Source organism: Rhinolophus sinicus, chromosome 16 (assembly GCF_057876585.1).
Source record: "Rhinolophus sinicus isolate RSI-liver-muscle chromosome 16, RSI-T2T, whole genome shotgun sequence".
In the NCBI taxonomy this organism is placed as follows: domain Eukaryota; kingdom Metazoa; phylum Chordata; class Mammalia; order Chiroptera; family Rhinolophidae; genus Rhinolophus; species Rhinolophus sinicus.
In genome coordinates this window covers 131,856,552-131,877,662 of record NC_142516.1, presented here as the reverse complement: position 1 = coordinate 131,877,662, position 21,111 = coordinate 131,856,552, and the positions used below count along the sequence as shown (strand labels likewise).

Genomic DNA, 21,111 nt, shown 5'->3' with positions numbered 1-21,111 from the left:
GACCTCTAACTTGATGCTAGTTGGAGCTTAATTGTTGTCTTTGCTCTGGTGGTGACCCCTCCACAGTCTCACTTCCCATCTGTGTGAAGAGGGTGTGTTGTGTGCCTAGAGTCAACATGCCACCGTGGCTGGGTCTTCCCCACACCAGCAGGCACACTGATTCCAGCTGCCTTCAGTCCTTGGGAGGGGAGGGGACTCCCGCGCAGCTATCGAAAAGTACAGGCAAAGGACTTGAGGACTAAGGTCTGCTACTCCCCAAACAGCAGACTGAAAAGCGCTATGAGCCCAGTGTTTGTACAGTCCACGCCAGCCCCCACCTCTTGGGCAAAGGCCATCCATCCCCCAGTGCGTCTTATGATGAGAAACACCCAGTGTCTCTTAGCAAAGACCTCTGCCTGCCATTCAAGGCCCTTAGAGATCGGGCCGTTTTTGGCTATTTATAAACGCCATCCCCACCCACACAAATTGCCTGGACAAAGCAGGCAATTTGATGCCCTGTCCTTGTGCACTCTGGATCTGCAAGACCTCCTGACCTTGGCATCACTGGGCCCCTGCCCCCCCAGCCCACTCATTCTCAGGACCCAGCGGTAGTGTCACCTCCAAGAAGCCGCCACCTGCATCGACAACTTGCTGGTAACCAATCCTATGTATATATAATCTCTTTAATGCTACCTTTTCTTATGGGAGAATGTTAAGTTTCAATGAAATCATCAAGGCAGACAGCTTGTCTCATGTTTGTAGCCCCTGTGACAGCTCATACAAGGGGATCATTCGACAAACATCAGAGGCACATCAATCAAAGAGACTCTACACTGGCCAAGACTCAGGCTCTTCCCTTTGACTCTCACAGGGAATGGAGCACAGAGCGAAGGTGACCGACTAGTAATTTGACGGGCTTAGGGGGATAAAGCCCAGAAAAGAGCTGGCACCCACCATTGAAAAACAAGAGATGGAGAGTAGCACAGCTCAAACCCAGTACCGTCTCTCAGTTACTAGTGTGTGATTTTAACTTCCGAGCGAGTCTTCCGAGCTGTAAAATGAGGATAACGTTTGCTCTGCTTATTTCACAGGATCAGCATGAGAATCGAATGAGATAAGGTATAGGAAAGTGCTTTACAAGCATCGTACAGACAGTACTTGGTGTTAGTTACCCATATAGACGTTGAAAAGAGCTCAGACAGGGGCTGACTGTTGGCCCTAGAGCGAAGGTGGCTTTTATTTCCTCTTGAGGCAGGAGGAGGAGGGGTGCTTTCACACGCACACCAACCTAAGGAAGGGGTGGGTGCACCCCCAGAAGACGGGGCTGGAAGAGCCAGCTGATCACTCAGAAGGGCTCCTGCGTGTGCACTTCCTGGCCCTGGGCTGCAGGGTGTGTGCTTGAGAGTCACTTCCCTTGGGGTGGCAGCTCCTGCATGAATGGAGGCACATGGAGGTATCTGCTGGTGTTCACGAAGAAGGGGGAGCAGGTGCCCTGAGTGAGGCAGGAGAGGACTGGTGTGGCTGACCCCACACCCAGTGCCTGCCCAGGATGATAACTTTCATAAGGCCGGGCTGGTGTGATTCTTCTCCCGAGAAGGGCCAGAGGTCCCCAGAGGCATTGCTCAATCTGAGGGCTGGTCCTTTAAATGTCCATCTCAAATTGCGATTCTTCACCTGGAGAAGATAGGACAGAAGGCTGGGTGAGCATTGGGCAAATGGTAGGGCTGACATTTTAGAGGCCAGGGAAAGGTGTTTTCAGTCTGTTGTTCCTACCAGAAAAGCAGGGGCCAGGTTTCCATTGCTATGGAGAATGGAAGGAGGGCAGGACTATACTACGTATTCCTGGAAACACAGGCCTGAAGGTGCCGTGTCCAGCTCTGCTCTCTTCCCCAATCCCAAAGGAAGAGCAGAGACCAGGTCTCCCACGGGAGAGGGGACAGGCCTGAATCTTGTAAAATTTTTGGTAAGAGTGGATGGTTACTTGTGAATTGTCAAACTTCACAGAAAAATATTCCTTGAACATAAAACTTTTTTGAGCACGTGCCCCAACTCTTGGTTAAGAAAACGATACCATGACCTACTGGGCATACATCCGATTGCTCATGGAATAGCCTGACATCATGGTAAAGCAGTGATTTGGGTAATGCAGCCACTCACTGCCTTCACCCCACTCTTTCCACTAAAATTCCCAAGTCGTCATGCTGCAGCAGGCTGTTTTTCTTTTTAATGGAACTGCCTCACTCATGATCTCTTGGGCAAGGCTGCCCAATGTTCCATAGAGCAAGATGCCTGCTTTGGCCCCACAGGGAAACAACTGGCCTCTTCTGGTTATATTTATAAAATACGTAGGTTCAAGGCCAGGAGCCTTGGCTTCTTACATCCAGTTAAGCAGAATGAAAAAAGATGTCCCGCCCTCACCACCACACCCCAAATGACTATGCCAAACTATGCCAAATGACTCTCCATCCTGTAACACACAGCAGGTAACCCCGCTGCCTGGAGCCGTCCTTATTGCTCTGTGTGTGCCCGAATTCACTTCCCTCCCTCCAAGTCTGAAAGGCAAGGCAACTGTTGCCTGTCTAGGGTTGTGGGTTCCCAAGGTAATTATGAATCACGTCCTGCAGGCCCCTGACAGATGGATTCTGCTGCTGTCAGCGGAGCCAGCCCAGCCTGAGGTCCCAGCTGCTTCCTGTCTGGCGTGTTGTACTGCTTTCCGGGTGAAGGGTCAGAGGGTTCCAGGCTAATTCAGTTTGTCTGCAAGTGCTTACACTGCCTCCTCCTGTGTGGGAGAGCTCAGACGCTCTGGCAAGCCAGTCACTGTGTCACAAAGAGCGCATTCACACACAACTCTGCCTGGGGTGCTGCTCTGATTACTTGGTAGGGGGGACCAGGAAGGACCTAGCTACCCCATGGCAAACCTGCAGAAACAACTGCCTGCGCTGTTTCTACCTGTCTTTGTCAAGAATCCATTCGTGGGCCAACACCCTGACAGAAGACATCCTGGATACCTTTTTAGGTCTATAGATATGTAATTTCCTAGAGGGCAAGTACACTGTGTCTTTGATAAGTTGTCTCCTGCACAAGAACATCTTGGGTATTTCCCAAGTATTGCAGATATGTAGTAATGCTTCAGGGACTGTTATGTAAAGGGGCACACTGAAAGTTGCTACATGGAGCCGCTCTCATCTCAAACAAAATTCCCCGGTAATTAGATTACCCGATGAGGCCAAATCACCCTTCCTGTGGTTCTTGGGCCCCTTTCATGGCGTCCAAAGTTGGTACTGGTAGAAGTTCTCCTCACCTCTCATCCTGACCTCCCACCCTCAGGACTCTGAGCAGCTCCACAGAGGATGAAGCCCTTACCATCATTCCCTCCCTGGCAATCCCCCTAGTGCATGGGACCTTCAGGCTACAAACATTCCCATCCCAAGGGAGAGGCTGACCAAACCCCGCCACTTACCACCTGCAGGCTTATCTTCCGGGCTGTTGCGCAGGTGGTTCTGGCTGGCTTCTGCGGGGGGCTCACTGCTGGCAGGGCTAGTGACCCCAGGAATGGTGGGCAGGTCCCGAGGGGGTGTTTTGGTCACAGGTGAGTTCCGACACTCCATGAGGAACTTCCGGTCGTAGATGATCCTGGTGCCTGGAAGGGAAGAGGGACATTGGTAAAGCCATTTTGAACCCCATTCCTGCTCATTTTTCCACTTCTTTGAGGCATGGCTGCAGCAGAGGCAGCAGGTTTTCCTATAAAAGCTGGACCAAGGAGGAGTGAGGCTTCTTCAGGTGCCTGGCTGCAGCGCAGCACTCTGCTGCCACCGAACTGCCCTGACTCCCAGTTACAAGGGGTGCTCTGATGGAAGAAGGGGCCCACGGGCCACCAGACTGTGTCCTTTCTCCCCTCAGAGCTCTGCACACCCTGTGCTCTCTCCTTAAAGCCCATCAACTCACTTACCTAATTGGTGCTTAGTGTTATTACTTGTGACAATTATATTCTATAATGGAGAAGGTACATTTTTCACTTCCATCCTTACAGTATCCTCATGGGATATCCAGAATCTTGAACTCCATTCTACAAATGAGCAGACAGAATATGAAGTGATTCCCCAACTAGTAAAAATGAGAACTTTCTTGCCTGGGCTTTGTGGAGAGGGGTGACACACCAGCTCTACCTGCTCCAAAAAGGGTCTCCTGCTAAGTACATCTCCTCTGTGCTGCCCTGCTGTGCCCCTGGCACTGGTTTCCCCACTGCTCTGATGTGTCACTGCACTTCAGGGTTTGTACACTGTCTGCATGCCGCTCATTTTCCACTCTCCTTTCACGAGTGTCACCCTAGGGTGAGGACCATGTCTTCTAGAATTAGTCACTATTCTAAAGACACATCTAAGACCCATCCTACGAGGGCAGGTGCCTGAGTGATACCTTAAAAAGGTATAGTGTCTAAGGTATAGGACTCAGGGTTCTAGTGGGAGATGCAGCTGATTCATCAAATAACAGTGAACAGTGACAAGGTCATTCACGTTTTGTCCTTGTTTAATCCTGATTACTTCTGAAGCACCAGTGTGATACCAGTAATATAACACCTCACTAATATTTGCTGATTGCTCCCTTTTCTTTTCTTTCTTTTTTTTTCTTTTTTTAAAGATTTTATTGGGGAAGGGGAACAGGAATTTATTGGGGAACTGTGTACTTCCAGGCCTTTTTTCCAAGTCAATTTGTTGTCCTTTCAATCTTAGTTGTGGAAGGTGCCGTTCAGCTTCAAGTTGTTATCCTTTCAGTCTTAGTTGTAGAGGGCGCAGCTCAGCTCCAGATCCAGTTGCTGTTGCTAGTTGCAGGGGGCGCAGCCCACCATCCCTTGTGGGAGTCGCACCAGCAACCTTGTGGTTGAGAGGACGCACTCCAACCAACTGAGCCATCTGGGAGCTCAGTGGCAGCTCAGCTCAAGGTGCCATGTTCAATCTTAGTTGCAGGGGGTGCAGCCCACCATCCCTTGCGGGACTCGAGGAATTGAATCGGCAACCTTGCGGTTGAGAGCCCACTGGCCCATGTGGGAATTGAACCGGCAGCCTTCGGAGTTAGGAGTACGGAGCTCCAACCGCCTGAGCCACCGGGCTGGCCCCAATTGCTCCCTTTTCAACAAAGAGCAGGCTTCAGGCTCAAAGCCTTCAGCAGGCAGGGGGATCGAGCTAGAATTTAAAACTATCTTGTTGTCATTATGTTTCTTTTTATAGTTACCTTCTATTTATGGCAAGTGAATCTGGTTTTCCATATATAGTCGTGATATCAAGTAGTTTCCTTTTAATATATAATAGGATATAATTTAACACAATAATAGTATATAAGTTAAATATGTAACCAAATATAATAAAAGTGAAACTAAAAAGGTAAGGTGATACAAAAAATATTAAATATATGTAAAAGTAGAACGCAAGGTACGATAAAAACTGCAGCTGGAATATGAATGACCCAAGTTTAGAAACCATGACTTTAGGACTTCGGGAGTGCCCTTCCTTATCAATAACCCTGCAATTTCTCCCTCACTGAAGGGCTCTGAGGAGTGACTTTCCAACAGCTGGGACTTATTTCTCAGAGTTAAGCACAGGCCTCTCTGTTAACCCCGCAGAGGAACTAGTCTGCATCTCTGAGCTCTGAGTGTGAGTTCATGAGGTTGGGCTCCGGGTGGGACCCAGAATGCTGAAGGGCAGAGCAACGGTGAGGGACACCTGCAGATGAACTTTGCCTCCTCACACCTATTAATCCCAGTCTGACTAGGTGGTCACCCAGTCTCGCTCTCCACATCTGAGAGGCAGTCAGGCTGAAGCCGACAGCCCTGCGCATCATCACCAAGCAGGTTAAAGTTCACCACTCATATTTCTTAGGGGGAGGGGTATAAAGCAAAGAACAGAGAAGCAAGGCTGCTCTTTAGGCTTTGCTACGAGCCAGCAGTGTGAGTGACCCTGTGCTCATGGCCCTCTGAGCCTGCCCCTCCGCCATTTGGGCCTCAGTTTCCTCATTTGTCACATGAAGGGGGGTGTGCCTATGAGCCCAGTAGGTTACAGAGAACAACGGTGCCCTCTCCTTGAGGGAGGATGGCCTGGCTTCAGATGGGACCATTTTTCTCTGTTTCTTAATCCTTAAGGCTTGGCCCCTTCTCTCTTATGTCCTTGCTTCCCCCACCTTTGCTTTTCTGTTGGTTTGTTCACCACAGAGTAGGGAACTGACCCCATCACAGTGGAACCTAAAAGCTGGAGAGTCAATAGTCTCAAAAAAGAACTTGGAGATCAGCAGCTTCTGGAGAGGTTCTTTCAAGGTCACTAGCCCCCAATGATTTTTTTAAAAACTGTGGTAAAATATACATAACATAAAATTTACCAAGTATACAGTTCAGTAGTGTTAAGGACATTCACATTGTTGTGCAACCAATCTGCAGAACTCGACTCATCTTGCAAAACTGAAACTCTGCATCCATGAAACAACTCCTCACTTCCCTCCTCCAATCCCTGGCAATTACCATTCTACTTTCTGTGTCTCTGAATTGGACTCCGCTAGGTACTTCACATAACTGAAATCATACAGTACTTGTCACTTTGTGACTGGTTTATTTCACGTCACAAAAATTCTTCTAGGTTCACCTGTGTTATATCATGTCAGAATTCTCTTCCTTTTTAAGGCTGAATAATATTCCATTTAATGGATATACCACATTTTGTTTATCCATGGACATTTGGGTTGTTTCCACCTTTTGGGCACTTCATAGCTAGGGCACTTAATTAAAAACTTAAATCCTCATTTGTGCTAATAAAATCCATAAACTAAGTGACGGCTGAGGTAGCACGCCAGACACCCAACACCAGAGTATTTCAGCCGCGGGGTAAGCAGTGGTGTTCAGAAAGGCAGTTGACAAGGCATCTAGTGTAGGAGGGCAGGCGGGGAATGGACCACAAAGCCACCTGACTCAATTAGGGCCAGTGAGCAATAGAAGCTGGAGATCAACGTGCTGAAAATGTTTCCTGCGGAAGCTGCTTTGGCTTGTTAAGCCTTTTCTCTTCCATCCCTTCAAGGGACCCACCACTACACAGCTTCAATTAACAGTGAGCTTCTGGAAATTCACTCAGCCTCCCACGGATGAGGCATGCTTAACAAAATTTTGTCCCACATTGTCAAAAATAGGAACTCTTGGCTGAAAATGCTGCTGTGGTGTCCTGGAGCTGGAGACTAGACCTGCATACAGGGACAGGAAATGGAAACCAGAGGGAGATGTCAAGGTCCCTGGAAAACACTTAGCAGCAAGAACTGGATGGTGCTGGTCCAGTGTGGTCTTCTGGGGTGTGTGGCTATCACACCAGGCGATCTCCACACAACACTCTTTAGCTCAGGGCCCACTTCCTCTTTCCATATTACTGAAAAGAACCCAACTCTACTAGGTTTCTACAAACAAGAGCACGAAGAGCTTTTGAGGATCTAAGTGGCTTCAAGATGGCAGAGCCAACATATTTTTTCCTGCTGCTTCTCTCAAAAGTCATGCAAAACACCAAGAACAAGAAATAGAAGCACATACTCCAACGTGGATACAAGAGGGGCTCAAACTGTTTCCCGAATCACAACACATGAGACAGAAAGTAAAAGGAAGGATGGTTCTAACAGAGAGGGAAAAGGTGACACCTAAATGCAGGGGTCGGGGGGGTGGAGGTTATAACAGGAAGCAAGCAGGGTTTCCCAGAGAACCCCAGGAAGGTTCAGGAATTAGAAACATCATAGAAAACGGGAATAGGGACTCAACAGGGATAGGTTCCGTATGTCCCTGTTGTGAGGGATGTCCCCAGTGAAAAAGACGAGCTGGCCACCTGATTGAGCCCACTTGCCTTAGACCTCAAAGGGGGCTCCCAGTTGAGCACCTCACTCAAATATAAACCACTAAATGTCTCCATACATTTCTGAGAAAAGTTTACATCATTTAAGGCGAGATCCAAACCAACCAACAGGAGGAAACATAATAAAGGAAGCAGAAGACTTTAAAGAACAGAAAGACAAAAAAATGAATAGGCAAAAAGATAACAAATGAGAGATCCAATATTGGATAATAGGAAGTCAAGAAAGAGAGAGAGAAGAAACTGGTAAGAGGAATTTACTTAAATATTCATAGAAAAAAAAGATAGAAAAATTTCCTGAATTGAAAGACATGAGTCTTGAAATGCCCCTTTGATTACCCAGTGCAATGAGTTAAAAACACCAATTTAACATTCATTGTGAAATTTCACAATACAAAGGATAAAGAGAAACTCTAAGATCTTCCAGAAAGGGTGAAAAAAAGGACAACTGCACAGAAGGATTGGGAATAGAAATGGCACAAAACTTCTCAATGGCAACGTTGAAAGACTGAAGACAACGGGTCAATCCTGAGGAAAACTCATTTTGCCTTAGTTTTATACCTAGCCAAATACTAATCAAGTCAACATAGGAGAGAGATATTTTCAGAAAGCTATAGGAGGATGTATTCTACCAAAATTAGAGAAAAACAAGAGGTTTCGGGGAATCCCATGTTGACAACTGTGTGGCAGGTTCAGAGCAGCCCAACTGTTAGTTCAGGAAAGAGGAAAACAATGGACTGATAAATCAAGAAGTCTGCTTTATGTGTAAAACCATAGTCAGAGGTGCTGGAGGGTGTGGGAAGACTTGCAATGAAAACTAAGCACATTTTAAAATGAGGCAACTTTTTAAAAAGTTGTAAAAAAAAAAAAAAAAGGAAATGCTATTACTGTAAACTCCTTGGCTCATCAAGAGTCATCGTAATCAAAATAATGAATATGTATTTTTAAAAATTAGTGATATAATTATATTGGGATAATGGGAGAAAAGAGGGTGTACATACATCGGTAAGTGATCTCCTATTGAAAAAGCAAGTCAATAAATAAAATCAAGAAAAAGTTAGAGGTATGGAGGTAAATCCCCAGAGAGAGCTGAAAAATGTTGTTGGTTGCTTCTAATGGGTGAGATGGGGTTAGGAGAAGCAAGCGGTTGCTGTTTTGTTAGAAGCCTTCTAGTACTTTTGAGTTTTAACTATTTATATGTATAAACTATTTACATGCAGTAACTTTAAAATACTTTTATTATGAAAAAAATCAAGCATGTGCAAAAATAGAATAATTATACACACACCCATATATATAAAATTTTGATTGTTTTTTAAATTAAGGGACAAGTTAAATAAATTATGGATCAAAATAAAAACAAACACAAAGAAAATGAATAAATTTTGGATCAGACCTACAAATACAACGCTGTGCAGCTTCCTGGTTGGAATAAGAAAAGTGTACATTGTCCACAATATACTGTAAGGAGAAGTCACAGAACCGTATGTATTTTGTGTTTGGTTACCTCTGCTGGGTGAGATAAGGATTACAGCAAAATAACAGTCTTTTACACTGAGCATTTTTTCCTTTTAATACAAAACTCTAATAAAGATATCATAGGGACATTAGGTCAACAAATAAGGATATAGGATCAGAATCTCCTTTTCTAGTGAGTCAAGTTAAAACTGCCTTAGCTGTAAATAGGTGGACTATCCCCCACCCAAAAGTCCAGGGGGCCTTCTGTTGGCCTGGAGATGTAGGGATGAGCTCACCCCTCCAGTGCCTCTCTGGTCTGGTGTGCACGGGCCCGTCCACATGAGACTTTACCTCCCACTAACTGTATTCAAGGATAGGGACCCTCACCTACACATTTATCAATGTTTGCTCAATTCCACACCCTGAAAGTAGGTGTGCTGATCTCATGTATTCACTCATAGCACCCCTTTGTACCAGCACCAGGCTAGGTGCTAGCGATACAAGCAGCAGGCAGATGTGGTAACAGCTCCCTGATCTCAGACGCAATTTACTTGGAAAAGAAGGACCCATAAACAAAGGATTCGTTAGGTGTGTGAAGTCGAAAAACAAAGGTGTATGTGGGGACCACAGAGGGACAGGGGAGAGACCGCCCCTGTGTGTGCCAGTGAGGATAGAGATACCAAGCTCCGTACCAACCCCGTCTTTCGGCGTCAAGGCAGCCTGATCCTAAACCCCGGAGCTAGAGAAACATCATGTCACTCCGATTCTGCACTGCCCCAAAGTTGGGGGGTCTCTGGGGGAAGTGGACTGGGGATGACCTCGAATGGAGACACTGGAGGTACAGAGCAGGGGAATCCAGAACCGTGTTGGGGACAATAGAGGTGGATCCCCCACGCTTCAAACCTTCTGTGTAGCTGGGACCCTCTTGGGTGCAGGGGATAGAGCTCAAGGCTGAACCACCTGTACAGAAGAACTGAGGCTATTTTCGAACCAAAGCCTTTCTAAATGTGTCGCTACATAAACATATGCGGGCAAGACATAAGTTTGGTGGCTGCAAGGGTTTCCTAAGCTGTGGAGAGGGCGTGGGAACAACAGCTTGAGATGAATGCTTGCTGCTCTTCCTATTGCCCAGTGGCTAGAAACCCAGCTCTCCCATTTGCTAGGTCTAACGACTCTGGGCAAGTTATTACTTAATCTCTCAGTGCCTCAATTTATTCCCCTATAGAATAGGGGTGGCGATGATAGTGCCAACCTTTATAGGGTTACTGCGTGGCTGAGAACAGTGGCTGACACAAAGTGAGCCTTGTGCAAACAAATCCTAACTATCACCATGACCAGTATGGCTTCAGGTGACATATTTCACCATTTATTCGCTCCTATACACACCAACATATGGTCAAAGCTGGGACAAATCAGGGGAGAGGTAAGCAACCCTAAAAAGAGACTTGGGGGGAGGATGGGGAGATGGGAGAGGGTAAGGGCATTACCCATCCTTTTGGGGCCCACAGAAACATGCCCCAAGAACCACCATGAGCTTTGGCATGAGTCATTGGAACTTTAAACAGATGTGCACCGAATACCAGAACGGTATGTTTTCTTCCTCAAGGCGAGCTCTGTGGCGAGGACAGTTTGCTTGAAAGTATAAAGTGACACAGACGGTCCCCTGGGATCTGGTTTCCTCACCTATAAACAAGGGCAGTAGACTAGGCTCATTTGCACTATTTTTAAAGTACTAACCCTGCACCAGGCTTTATAGGTAATCTCTAGGGTCTGTTCCAGCTCCGATACACTACCATTTATTTTTAGGATCTCCGTGTTGGCAGGCGCTTAAAGTGGTACAAACAGCACTGGCCCCAGAGGCAGAAGTTCTGGGCTCAAACCTGGGCGCATCATGTACCAGTCCCTTGACGCCGAGGCACAGCTTCATTCCTCAGCTTTAAGAGGAGGCTACTCATATAACCCATACCTCACGGGAGCATCGTGAAGATTAAGTAACATAACAAATGTCCTGATCCCTTGCACAAGAATAAACCATTCCATCCATATAATTGCTATTAAGTTATTCGCGAGAGCATTCACAATGGAGAAAAAAGTCACAAGCCAGGAACAGGAAGCTCCTTGGAGGCCGAGAAGCATTTATTTATGTCTTTGCAGCCAGTACAGGGCTGGACAGGTGCTCAAGAAACAGGCGTTGCATGAATGAATGCTAAGGTTTTCAGGTAAGGCGGCTACAGCAATCACTATCTGTCATCACTGCCTGCCTGTGGGCCAGACACTGTGCTCACAGCTTGACATGCTGGGTCTCCGTGTGCCCCCACCCCTCCAATGAGGGAGTACATTATGCTCAACTTGTAGACAGGAAACTGAGGCTCAGGAAGGCTGTAATCCCACAGCCGTCCAGAGGCAGGCCTAGCTAGTCTTGCCTCCAATCCTGAACACTAACCTCTGTTTAAAATTAGCAAGGCAGATGGGCTACTGCGCCTGGGCCAGCACTGGCAACTGGAAAAATAACAGGGGTCTTCAGACTTTTATTTCTTCTTCTGTTTGGCCAGAACACGATGTTCCCTGAGAGAGGCCTGCTTTGATTTCTTCTCCATCTCTCCACAGCACCCACACTCAGTTCAAAATGCTGCTGGATGTGACTTCTGTAAGTTGAGACGAGCTCATCCCTCACTTCCCCTTGGGCCTCCCCTGGCAGAAACTTCTTCCCCTGAGCAGGGCGGGATGTGAGGCCTAGCAAGAGTACAAGAATGGAATTCCTAGAACTGCTGTTCCCATTCCAGGGAAAGGGAGAGCATTGCACAACAGGGTCAGGGGTAGGTTTGAATGCCTGTGCTCAGACACCAGCTAGCAGCCTGTGGATAAAACACTCTGGGCAATTTTAAATTCAGCTTTCACTCGATCTGTGTCAACTTGGAGGCAAATACACAGATGTGCCAGGGTCTCCCAGGGGTCTCCCCTCTCCTCCACACACTAGGCAGGAGCTGCATGCATCCAGGGGGCTTTTCTTGCTGGGCTGTGTGTTTAGCAAGCAGAGCTGACTTGTCAGGGAGAAAATCTTGGTGAGAGAAGCAGAGCATGCTCAGTCCAAGATTTTTCTTCACTTCTGGCCCCACCAGCTTTGTAAAGAGAACAAGGATCCGGAGGTTTCTCAGCTTCCAGGAATCTTATGAAGCTCCTAGAATACCAAATGCGGGTGTTCAGGAGTGGCAGACAGACTTCGGGCTAGTCCCTCTCCTCAAAGGAATTCCCTTGAAGGGAACAAGGTCAGTTTATTTGAAAATTAAACAGGAGGAACAAGGCTTTTACAGAGATATTCAGAACAAAATAGCTGAAATAGTTATTCCAAGGCGGCCAAGCTCCTTCCCCTTCCCTCACTGCCCCCAAACACTTCAAAACACCCCCAAACACTCTGCACATGCTCTGCCCATGTGCAGAGCAGGGTGAGGTGACCCCTGAAATTCACTACCAACAGGGAGTGCCCCTCCCTCCAGTCAGAGAGCAACAAATGCTGTCCTTGGAAAGGGGAGGGGCCCTGTTTTTTGTGTGAATTGTGTCCCCCTAAATTCATATGTTAAAATCCCAACCCCCAGGACCTCAATGTATTTGGAGATAAGGTCTTGAAAGAGGCCATCAGGTTAAAATGAAGTCATTGGGGGTGGGGCCCTAATTCAATGAGAGAGAGAGAGAGAGAGAGAGAGAGAGAGAGAGAGAGAGAGAGACCACAGAGGAACAAACCACAACCACAACCACAATCATGAGTAAGAGGGCGACCATCTGCAAGTCAAGAACAGCGGCCTAGGAGAAACCAAACCTGACAGTATCTTGATCTTGGACTTCCAGCCTCCAAAACAGTGAGAAAATAAATTTCTATTGTTTAAGCCACCCAGTCTGTGGTATTTTGTTATGGCAGGTGTAGCAAATTAATATAGGCCTGCTTTCCCGTTTTATCCTGAAGAGCAGATGAGAGGAATCTGTTTTCACACACACACACTCTTTAAGGCAAGAGGCCTAGTTCTTAACCCCCACACTAATGCATCACCAGGAAACCAAAGAGAATTATGAATCCACCTGCAACTCCTGGTTTTCTCACTCCCACCCACTTTTGGACTGCTGGGCTCAAAAACTTGACCCATCCTATTGCCAGTACTCAAGAAAATCAAGGATATTCAAATGGGAGAGCAGGGCAAGCATGAGCTCCTTTGAAGGGTATTCCCAAAGCCCAGCCACTTGAAGGAGAAACAGAAGGTACGCTGGGTAGTGGTCAGTAAGGGGAGGCATGACACAAAGTATAATGTACTATCCAGTGGCCTGGCATCATGGTCATCTCTACAGTTTGCTTTGTGGAGCTGAACGTAAGGCCTTGAAAATGGGGCATGGGATCGATGACTCAATGTTTTCAGGAAAATGTCCACTGTTGTGAAACCAACAGCTGATTCACAGGCTTTTGATTCTGATCTGCTTCTATACCTGGCCTTGGCTCTGCTGGCCAGTTAAGTTCCCTCATAGGACCATCCTTTGAGCCTTGTAGAAAATGGTCTAAAAACATGGCCCCCATAACTCCTCCCATCCCTGTTCATACATATGGCTTCTTATATTCAAAGGCAGCTATTTCTCCCTCTCTTTGAATCTGGGCTAGCCCTGTGTCTTGCTTTGACCAATAGAATACAGTATAAGTAATGTTTTGTGACTTCTGGGCCTGGGCCTTAAGCGGTCTTGAAAACTGCCATATAAATAAGCTCAGGTTAGACTCCTGAATCGTGTGACACCAAGAGGACAGAGAGAGCTCCCAGCCTTCCAGGTGTCCCCAGCAATGCCCCAGATATGTGGGTAAGGCCATGTTGGACCTTCTAGCCCAGGGCAATCCCACTGCCAACTGTATGCAGCCAGGTGAGTGAGCTCAGGCAAGATCATCAAGGAATGCCCAAGCAGCCATAAGAATGGAGAGAAACAATAGATTGTTGTTGTTTTAAGTTACAGTTTTGTGATGGCTTGTTATACAGCAATAGCTAACTGATACAGCCATTCTCATCAAGACAAATATCTCCGGGCAGCTGGTGAGCTTTGATACTCGGGGACTGGTCTCTGTCTCAGCTCTCTCTGTGAAATTTCATGGGCATAGGCACTGGATTACAAGGCACCTTTTTTTAACCCATGTCCTTGAACATCCAAAAGCCATGGGCAGATGTCATCTATTCCTACATAGTCAGTGATGCTGGGTGTAAACAAGTAAATAAGGAGCATCAATCAATCCCACTGTCTGAGACTCTGGCCCCAATACTGACTTGTTTAGTATAAAAAAGTCACTTCCTTCTTTCTGCTCAACAGAGAAAAGTTGTATCAGTAATATTGTTATTGGAATAAGTGGGAAAGTTCAGAGAAAGTTAGTTTCTGCCCCTGAGACATCCCAAGATAAACAATTATGTCCTGCAACTGAAAGGACAGAAAAGACAACTTAAATGCTATCATTAAGCCAGCTTAGACCCAGGCCTGGTGGTAAAAACAAACAAACAAACAAACAAACCAACAAACAAACCAAAACAAAAACTAGATTACTCTGAGAATGTTTCCATCCCAGGATTCTTTTCAACCCTTCACCTTCTAAACACCGGACCTGGCACTTAATCCTGGAGATACAAAGATGAGTAAGACTGCTCTGGAAGAACTTCCTGGCTAACCTAGTGAACACACATATAAACAAATACACGTGATTCATTTGTTATGAATCATAACAGAGGAAGAACACTGGCATGGATCTAGGTAAGACCAGAAAGCAACAGTTTTTTGTTTGTTTGAACACAAGCATTTACGTGTACAAATGAACAATTTTCATTAAAAACGTTCACCTTGGGAAGCAGTCCTTTTCTCAATACTGCTGCCCTTTCCTAGGAATGACATCAAATAAAGTCCCATATAAGAAAATGCCTCACTACCAACAGATAAATACAGTACCACCCTGCCTGCCCTTTCACCAAATTTGGTAATAAAGGACTTTTTTGCTCTTTCAGGAAAAAAAAAAGAATCAAAACTCCCCTTTCAAATCATAAGGCTCTGCCACCTTTGAGATATTGAAAAAAATATGTAAGCTTCTGAATGCAATTAAAATTTAACAGCTATGTCTGCTGTGTTAGAATGTGAGGCCTACCAGGTGACTACTCAGAATGGGGAATTCTCACTAGAGTATCATATAAGTTCTGCTGGTTATGGGGTTGGCTGTCTAATTGCTTCATTCTGTAGATACAACTTTGATGCTTATAATTCTATTTCAGGTGTGTCTTCATCTTCCTCAACCAGCAATCCAACCTCTTGAGGTCAGACTGACTTCCAGTTCTAGATGTGGTGAATGCTTTAAAAATAGGGAGGTTTGTAGGCATTGGAGAGAGTTTGGGGTGCTCTATACCAGGGCCGCCATCAAAGTCTTTATTGAGGGACACAGAGTGGAATGTTCTAAATGCTTTAAGAGGAAGCTCAGGTCAGTATAAAAAGAGGCCCATTATATTTCCCTCAGTGCCTTAATGTCCTAGTCTTTTTAACATGGCCTTAATGAGATGCAGTCTCCCCTACTTGACTAAGGCCTCAGGACACTGGCTGTGTTCTAGCTTCAGTGCCCAGCAACCTCCCCCTCTTCCCGGCACTGTCTGTTCCATAGCCAAACACTTGGGAGCTGCTCCAAGGTAAGCATCCTGGGCATAGACTTTGTTTGTCTAACCAAACAAGGTGCCATTAACACCTGTAGCCCTACCTGCTTACCTCTGATTAACCTTATCCAAGTATAGGGCTAAGGTATGACAACCACCCAAGCAACCCCTGTAGGCTTTGGGGTCAAACATCCAACATGGAGGTTGGTGGGGGTGGGGCGGAGCAGAGGAAGGTTTCTGACACATTCAAAGGTTCTGCTAGTTTATGGTGTCATTAGAGATTTTCAAGACTCTACAGACTCAAATATTCATAAATGGCACTCCCTTCAGCAAATTTCTCTAATGTTCTCCAGACATCTAACTTCAGATCAGCAGCTCAGCCTGTGGGCAGGTTAATGACCATGGAAAGTAAACTGGAGTCATAAATGGAGATGGCTCAAATCGACTGCTGCACCTTTTCCTCCACAGACAAACAGTGCAGTGCCATTCCCAGCAAGAGTGACTGCTGGACACTTACTTCAACAGCTCCTGACACCTCCTGCAAATAAGTGAGTGCGAGCACCCATGCAGACTCTCTCGCCAGACCCTGGTTTACAGATTGATGCCAAACCCAACCTTGAGAGAATCATCATTTTTCTTACCAGACCCCAATGGTCTGAAAAGTGAGGGACGTTACATTCCAAGACCCCCAGTGGATGCCTGAAACCACAGATAGTACCAAACCCTGTGACTAACGGGCATATAGCATAGACGTGGTAGATATGCTGGACAGAGGGATAATTCACTGCCCAGGCAGGACAGAGAAGGGTGAGAGAAGGGTGGCACAAGATTTCATATTGCTAACTCACAATGGTGTACAATTTAAAACTTATGAATTGTTTATATCTGGAATTTTCCATTTACTATTTTTGGACCATGGGCAATAAACCAAGGAACGCGAAACCATGGGTAAAGAGGGACTGCTGTGCTCAGAGTGTGGTATTTAGATCAATCACTGGGACCTAGTCAGACATGCAAAATCTCAGGTCCAACCCCAGAACCTACAGAATCAGAGTCTACATGTAAAAGAGGTCTCCAGGTAATTTGTATGCACACTGAAAACAGAGTAAGAGCCCTCTAGAGTGGACCAAAAGGGCACCAGAATGACCTTTTCTCATTAGGTTAAGCTTCTGTGCCCTGGCAAAGGGTAGGGTAAATGGGTTTTGGAGGAAGATTTCACACCTTGCCTAACTGTGGCAGGCCAGATTTGCTACCTGAGGCAAAAACACATCAGGATTCTCTGGTGAGCTGTACCTTCCCCACTGGACACCCAACAAGAAAGACCTGGCTTTAGGTCACTGCGAGATTTCTTCCAGTTGGCCTCCCAAACTAAGTTACACCACGATGCAGACGCCCCTCTCCCAACTAAAGACCTTCAATGAGAAGAGAATTTGCTGTGGTCTGCCAAAAACCACCCATTTCCCAGTCCAAAGTGAGAAGTGGAGAGAGTTTCCTATAAAGAGTATCACTGGGTATTGCTTCCAATTTGATCTGTCCCCACCCAGCAACAAAAGGTGCAAAAGAGGGCTTCTTGAGCGGTCAGGCCTACCTCAGTACCCACCTGAACAGATCAAGCAGAGATTCACACCCTCACTTGAAAGAATCCCCAAATTGTCAGGAAAGGTCATGGCAGACACATCATGAGGGCAGAAGCAGCAGAACAGCATGGACTACATAAAGCCGTGGAACGAGAATTCTCGGCCAAGAATGAGTCAAGAATGGCAAGAAGAGTAGCTGGGAACTTTTCCTCAGGTCATTTTTAATAGGAGAGAGAGCAGCTCTCTCTACGCTTGGCTGCTATTTTTTTCTTCAGTTTTGGGGAAAACAGTACGACACTGGACAATGGACACGCGCATTTAAGCTTTGGGGCCTCAGTGTCATGTTCTGTAGAATAAGGTTGCACGGCTGGACAAGAAAAATCTAAGATCCCTAATAATTCTAACTTTGTATGTTTTGGATCAAACAGCCTAAGACCCTGGATCTGGCTGTGCTCGTTGGTGGTGGGACAGCTGCCTGAGAAAATAAGCATGTGGCCCCCGACGCTGGCAGACGAGGCTGAGCCCCGCCTGCGTCGGTCCTCACCCTGGTCTCTCTGCGCAGCGCCAGGACCTGCGGCCTTTTTCGGGTGAGTAGTTTGAGAAGGAGCGGTGCAGGCGGGTGTAGGGGAGGGAAGAAGGGCAAAAGGGGTGAGGGCAGTAAGAGGATGGGAGGGAAGTGGTGAGCCGCGAGGAGGATTTCATTATGCAAACAGGCGGGCAGGTTTCATCAGCGCCTGTGCGCCAGGGCTTCGGGGCTGGGAGGGAATGCCTGGCTTCCGAGGGCAGCCCAAGGCTGGCCCCCACCCGTGCCAGCTCAGCTTCCTCTTCCTCATCCACTCAGCCAGGTCACACGGCCCCCCCTCCCCCCGGACAGAAGAACGTGTATTTCTGCACAGCCAGCCGGCCGCCCCAGGTCCTCCCGCGGAGATCCCAGAAGCGTAAATGGGAAATCTGCCACAGGTGCCGGCGAGGTGCTGCTGGAACAGGAGAATACCCTCAGCCCAAAACCTCCGTCAGAGGGTGCATACCCGACACAAAACCGGGGGATAACTCGAGAAGGAAAAAGGACTCTGCAAGAGTCATTTATCCCAACAGAGAACCCCCGTACTATCCTCTAAAAAAAAACCCCAGGCCAAGCCTCTCCTTGATCCGTGGGCCACCCAGACCCCACCGTATTCGGCCTCAGAACTGCCCCCAACACCACGAGGGGCACCACGCCTCGGCATGTGGCAGTCCTGGAAGCGTGTGCATCTGTTTGGGTGGGAGGCACTCAGCTGTCGCTCAGACCAGGAGGAAACTAATGCGGCAGTTTGCAACCCGGCGCTGGAGGACGCACCCAGAGGGCAGGCAACGGGAGGTGGCCACCAGCTCGCTCCCTGTGGCCACCTCCGTGACCCTCGCTGCCTCCCTGATTCCACTTACCCGTTCTTCCCAGTCACCGCGCCCCTGAACCTGGTTGCCCAGCCCAATGGGCGGCTGCCGATTCCCCCGATATGCCCAGTCCGTCCTCCCCACCGCCAGCACCTGGAGCCCCAGAGCCCGCGCCTACCTCCGGGAGTGGTGCTGAAGAGCGTGCCACCGGGGGTGGTACTGTAATCCCCGGGCGGCAGCTGCACGCCGTCACTGAGGACCACCCGGCGAGTGGCGGGGATGGCCCGGCTTGGGGTCTGGCTGCAGCTGCTGCCCCCGGACATGGTGGCCCGCGCGCAGCGCCGGCAGCCGGAGCGTGGTCCTCCTGCCCCTCCTGCCTCGCCCCGCCTCGCTCCCACCGGCCCCGCCTAAGACCGTCCCTTCCGTCTTTTCCGCTCCACGCCCCCTGGGATTTGTAGTTCCAGCGATGCCGCCGCCCACCCGCCTCGGAGCTGCTGCCTCCACGTGGGATCCCCTGTATCCTTGGATGGGAGGCCCCTTTCCGACAGTCTACTGAGCGCCAGTGCCAGCGCCGCCCTACTTGTGCCTGCCCCTTTAGGTCCCGGGTCCCTCCAGGCCACGCCGGCGGGGACGAAGTGGGCGTGGGGAGTGGGGAAGCTTGCCTAGGTTAATGCCTCGCTGGGTCGGGGGCGCTTCTCCCGGTTGTGTGGGGATCCTAGACCACTCGGGTCACTTTAGGAAGGCCCGCATTAGGACATCAGGCCGGATGTTCCCCCAACCCTCCTTGTTCCGTGCTTTAGCTTCTCAGATGAAAAAAGTGGGGATTGACTGTTTATTCTCTCGTTTTTCGGTTTACTGAGCATTCACAATGTGGCGGGCGTTGAAGAAATGGGCAAGAATTCTCCTTCCATGGCTTTGGAGAGAGTGTGCTAGGACACGTGGATAAACCACCCAGCTGGGTGGTAGAGCTAAACCTAGAGTGAGATGGAGGTTGGGGTCGGGGAGAGGTAAGAGTTGATCAAAGAAAGTAGACTTTGGTTTGGGTTCAACGACCCACAGACTGCCTGACATTTAGTAGATACTCCTTGAGTGGATGAAACAATGAATCTTCAAGGAGATCCCTGAGTGGAAAGGAAAAAAATGCAAGGAAGACGGAAAAGCCTGCTGGGTGAGCAAGCAGTTTCTGTCATTGTCGCCACATCTTTGAAAGGGAAAGAACAGTTTAAAAGGAAAATTGGGGTGGGATTGTGAAGGGGCTCTTAAATCATGCCAGCGTGTTCAGACTTTGTCCTACAAGAGCAGGAGATACCGGAGATCTTTTAGCTGAGGAGTGGGATTATTAGTGGGTTTTTTTTTTTTTTTTTTTTTTAAGATTTTATTGGGGAAGAACAGGACTTTATTGGGGAACAGTGTGCACTTCCAGGACTTTTCTCCAAGTCAAGTTGTTGTCCTTTCAATCTTAGTTGTGGAGGGTTCTGTTCAGCTTCAAGTTGTTGTTCTTTCAGTCTTAGTTGTGGAGGGCGCAGCTCAGTTCCAGGTCCAGTTGCCGTTGCTAGTTGCAGGGGGCACAGCCCACCATCCCTTGCGGGAGTCGAACCGACAACCTTGTGGTTGAGAGGACGCACTCCAACCAACTGAGCCATCCGGGAGGCAGCTCAGCTCAAGGTGCCGTGTTCAACCTTAGTTGCAGGGGGCAGAGCCCACCATCCCTTGCAGGACTCGAGGAGTTGAACTGGCAACCTTGTGGTTGAGAGCCCACTGGCCCATGTGGGAATCGAACCGGCAGCCTTCGGAGTTAGGAGCATGGAGCTCTAACCGCCTGAGCCACTGGGCCGACCCCTTGGTTTTTTTTTTAATAAAGATTTTATTGGGGAAGGGGGACTTTATTGGGGAACAGTGTATACTTCCAGGACTTTTTCCAAGTCAAGTTGTTGTCCTTTCAATCTTAATTGTGGAGGGTGCAGCTCAGCTACAGGTCCAGTTGCCGTTGTTAGTTGCAGGGGGAACAGCCCACCACCGACTTGTGGAAGTCGAGGAATTGAACCGGCAGCCTTGTGGTTGAGAGCCCATTGGCCCATGTGAGAATCCAACCGGCAGCCTTTGGAGTTAGGAGCACGGAGCTCCAACCACCTGAGCCATCGGGCCAGCCTTCGTGTTGTTTTTTAGAAAGATAACTAACTGGTGGCCATGGAGTTTGAGAATGGACCACAGGAGGTGGAGGCCTGA

The 21,111-nt window shown here is 48.0% G+C and overlaps 1 protein-coding gene across 1 annotated transcript; it reads right to left on the bottom strand.

Moving 5' to 3' along the window:
• Positions 1-1,185: 1,185 nt before the first annotated feature.
• On the bottom strand, positions 1,186-19,277 carry EIF4EBP1 (eukaryotic translation initiation factor 4E binding protein 1). The gene is made up of 3 exons (XM_019748134.3): positions 19,064-19,277; positions 3,440-3,619; positions 1,186-1,653 (listed from the first exon to the last, which is right to left on the bottom strand). The coding sequence occupies exons 1-3, from the start codon at positions 19,206-19,208 to the stop codon at positions 1,622-1,624; spliced, it is 357 nt and encodes a 118-aa protein (XP_019603693.1). The 5' UTR covers positions 19,209-19,277; the 3' UTR covers positions 1,186-1,621.
• Positions 19,278-21,111: the final 1,834 nt, after the last annotated feature.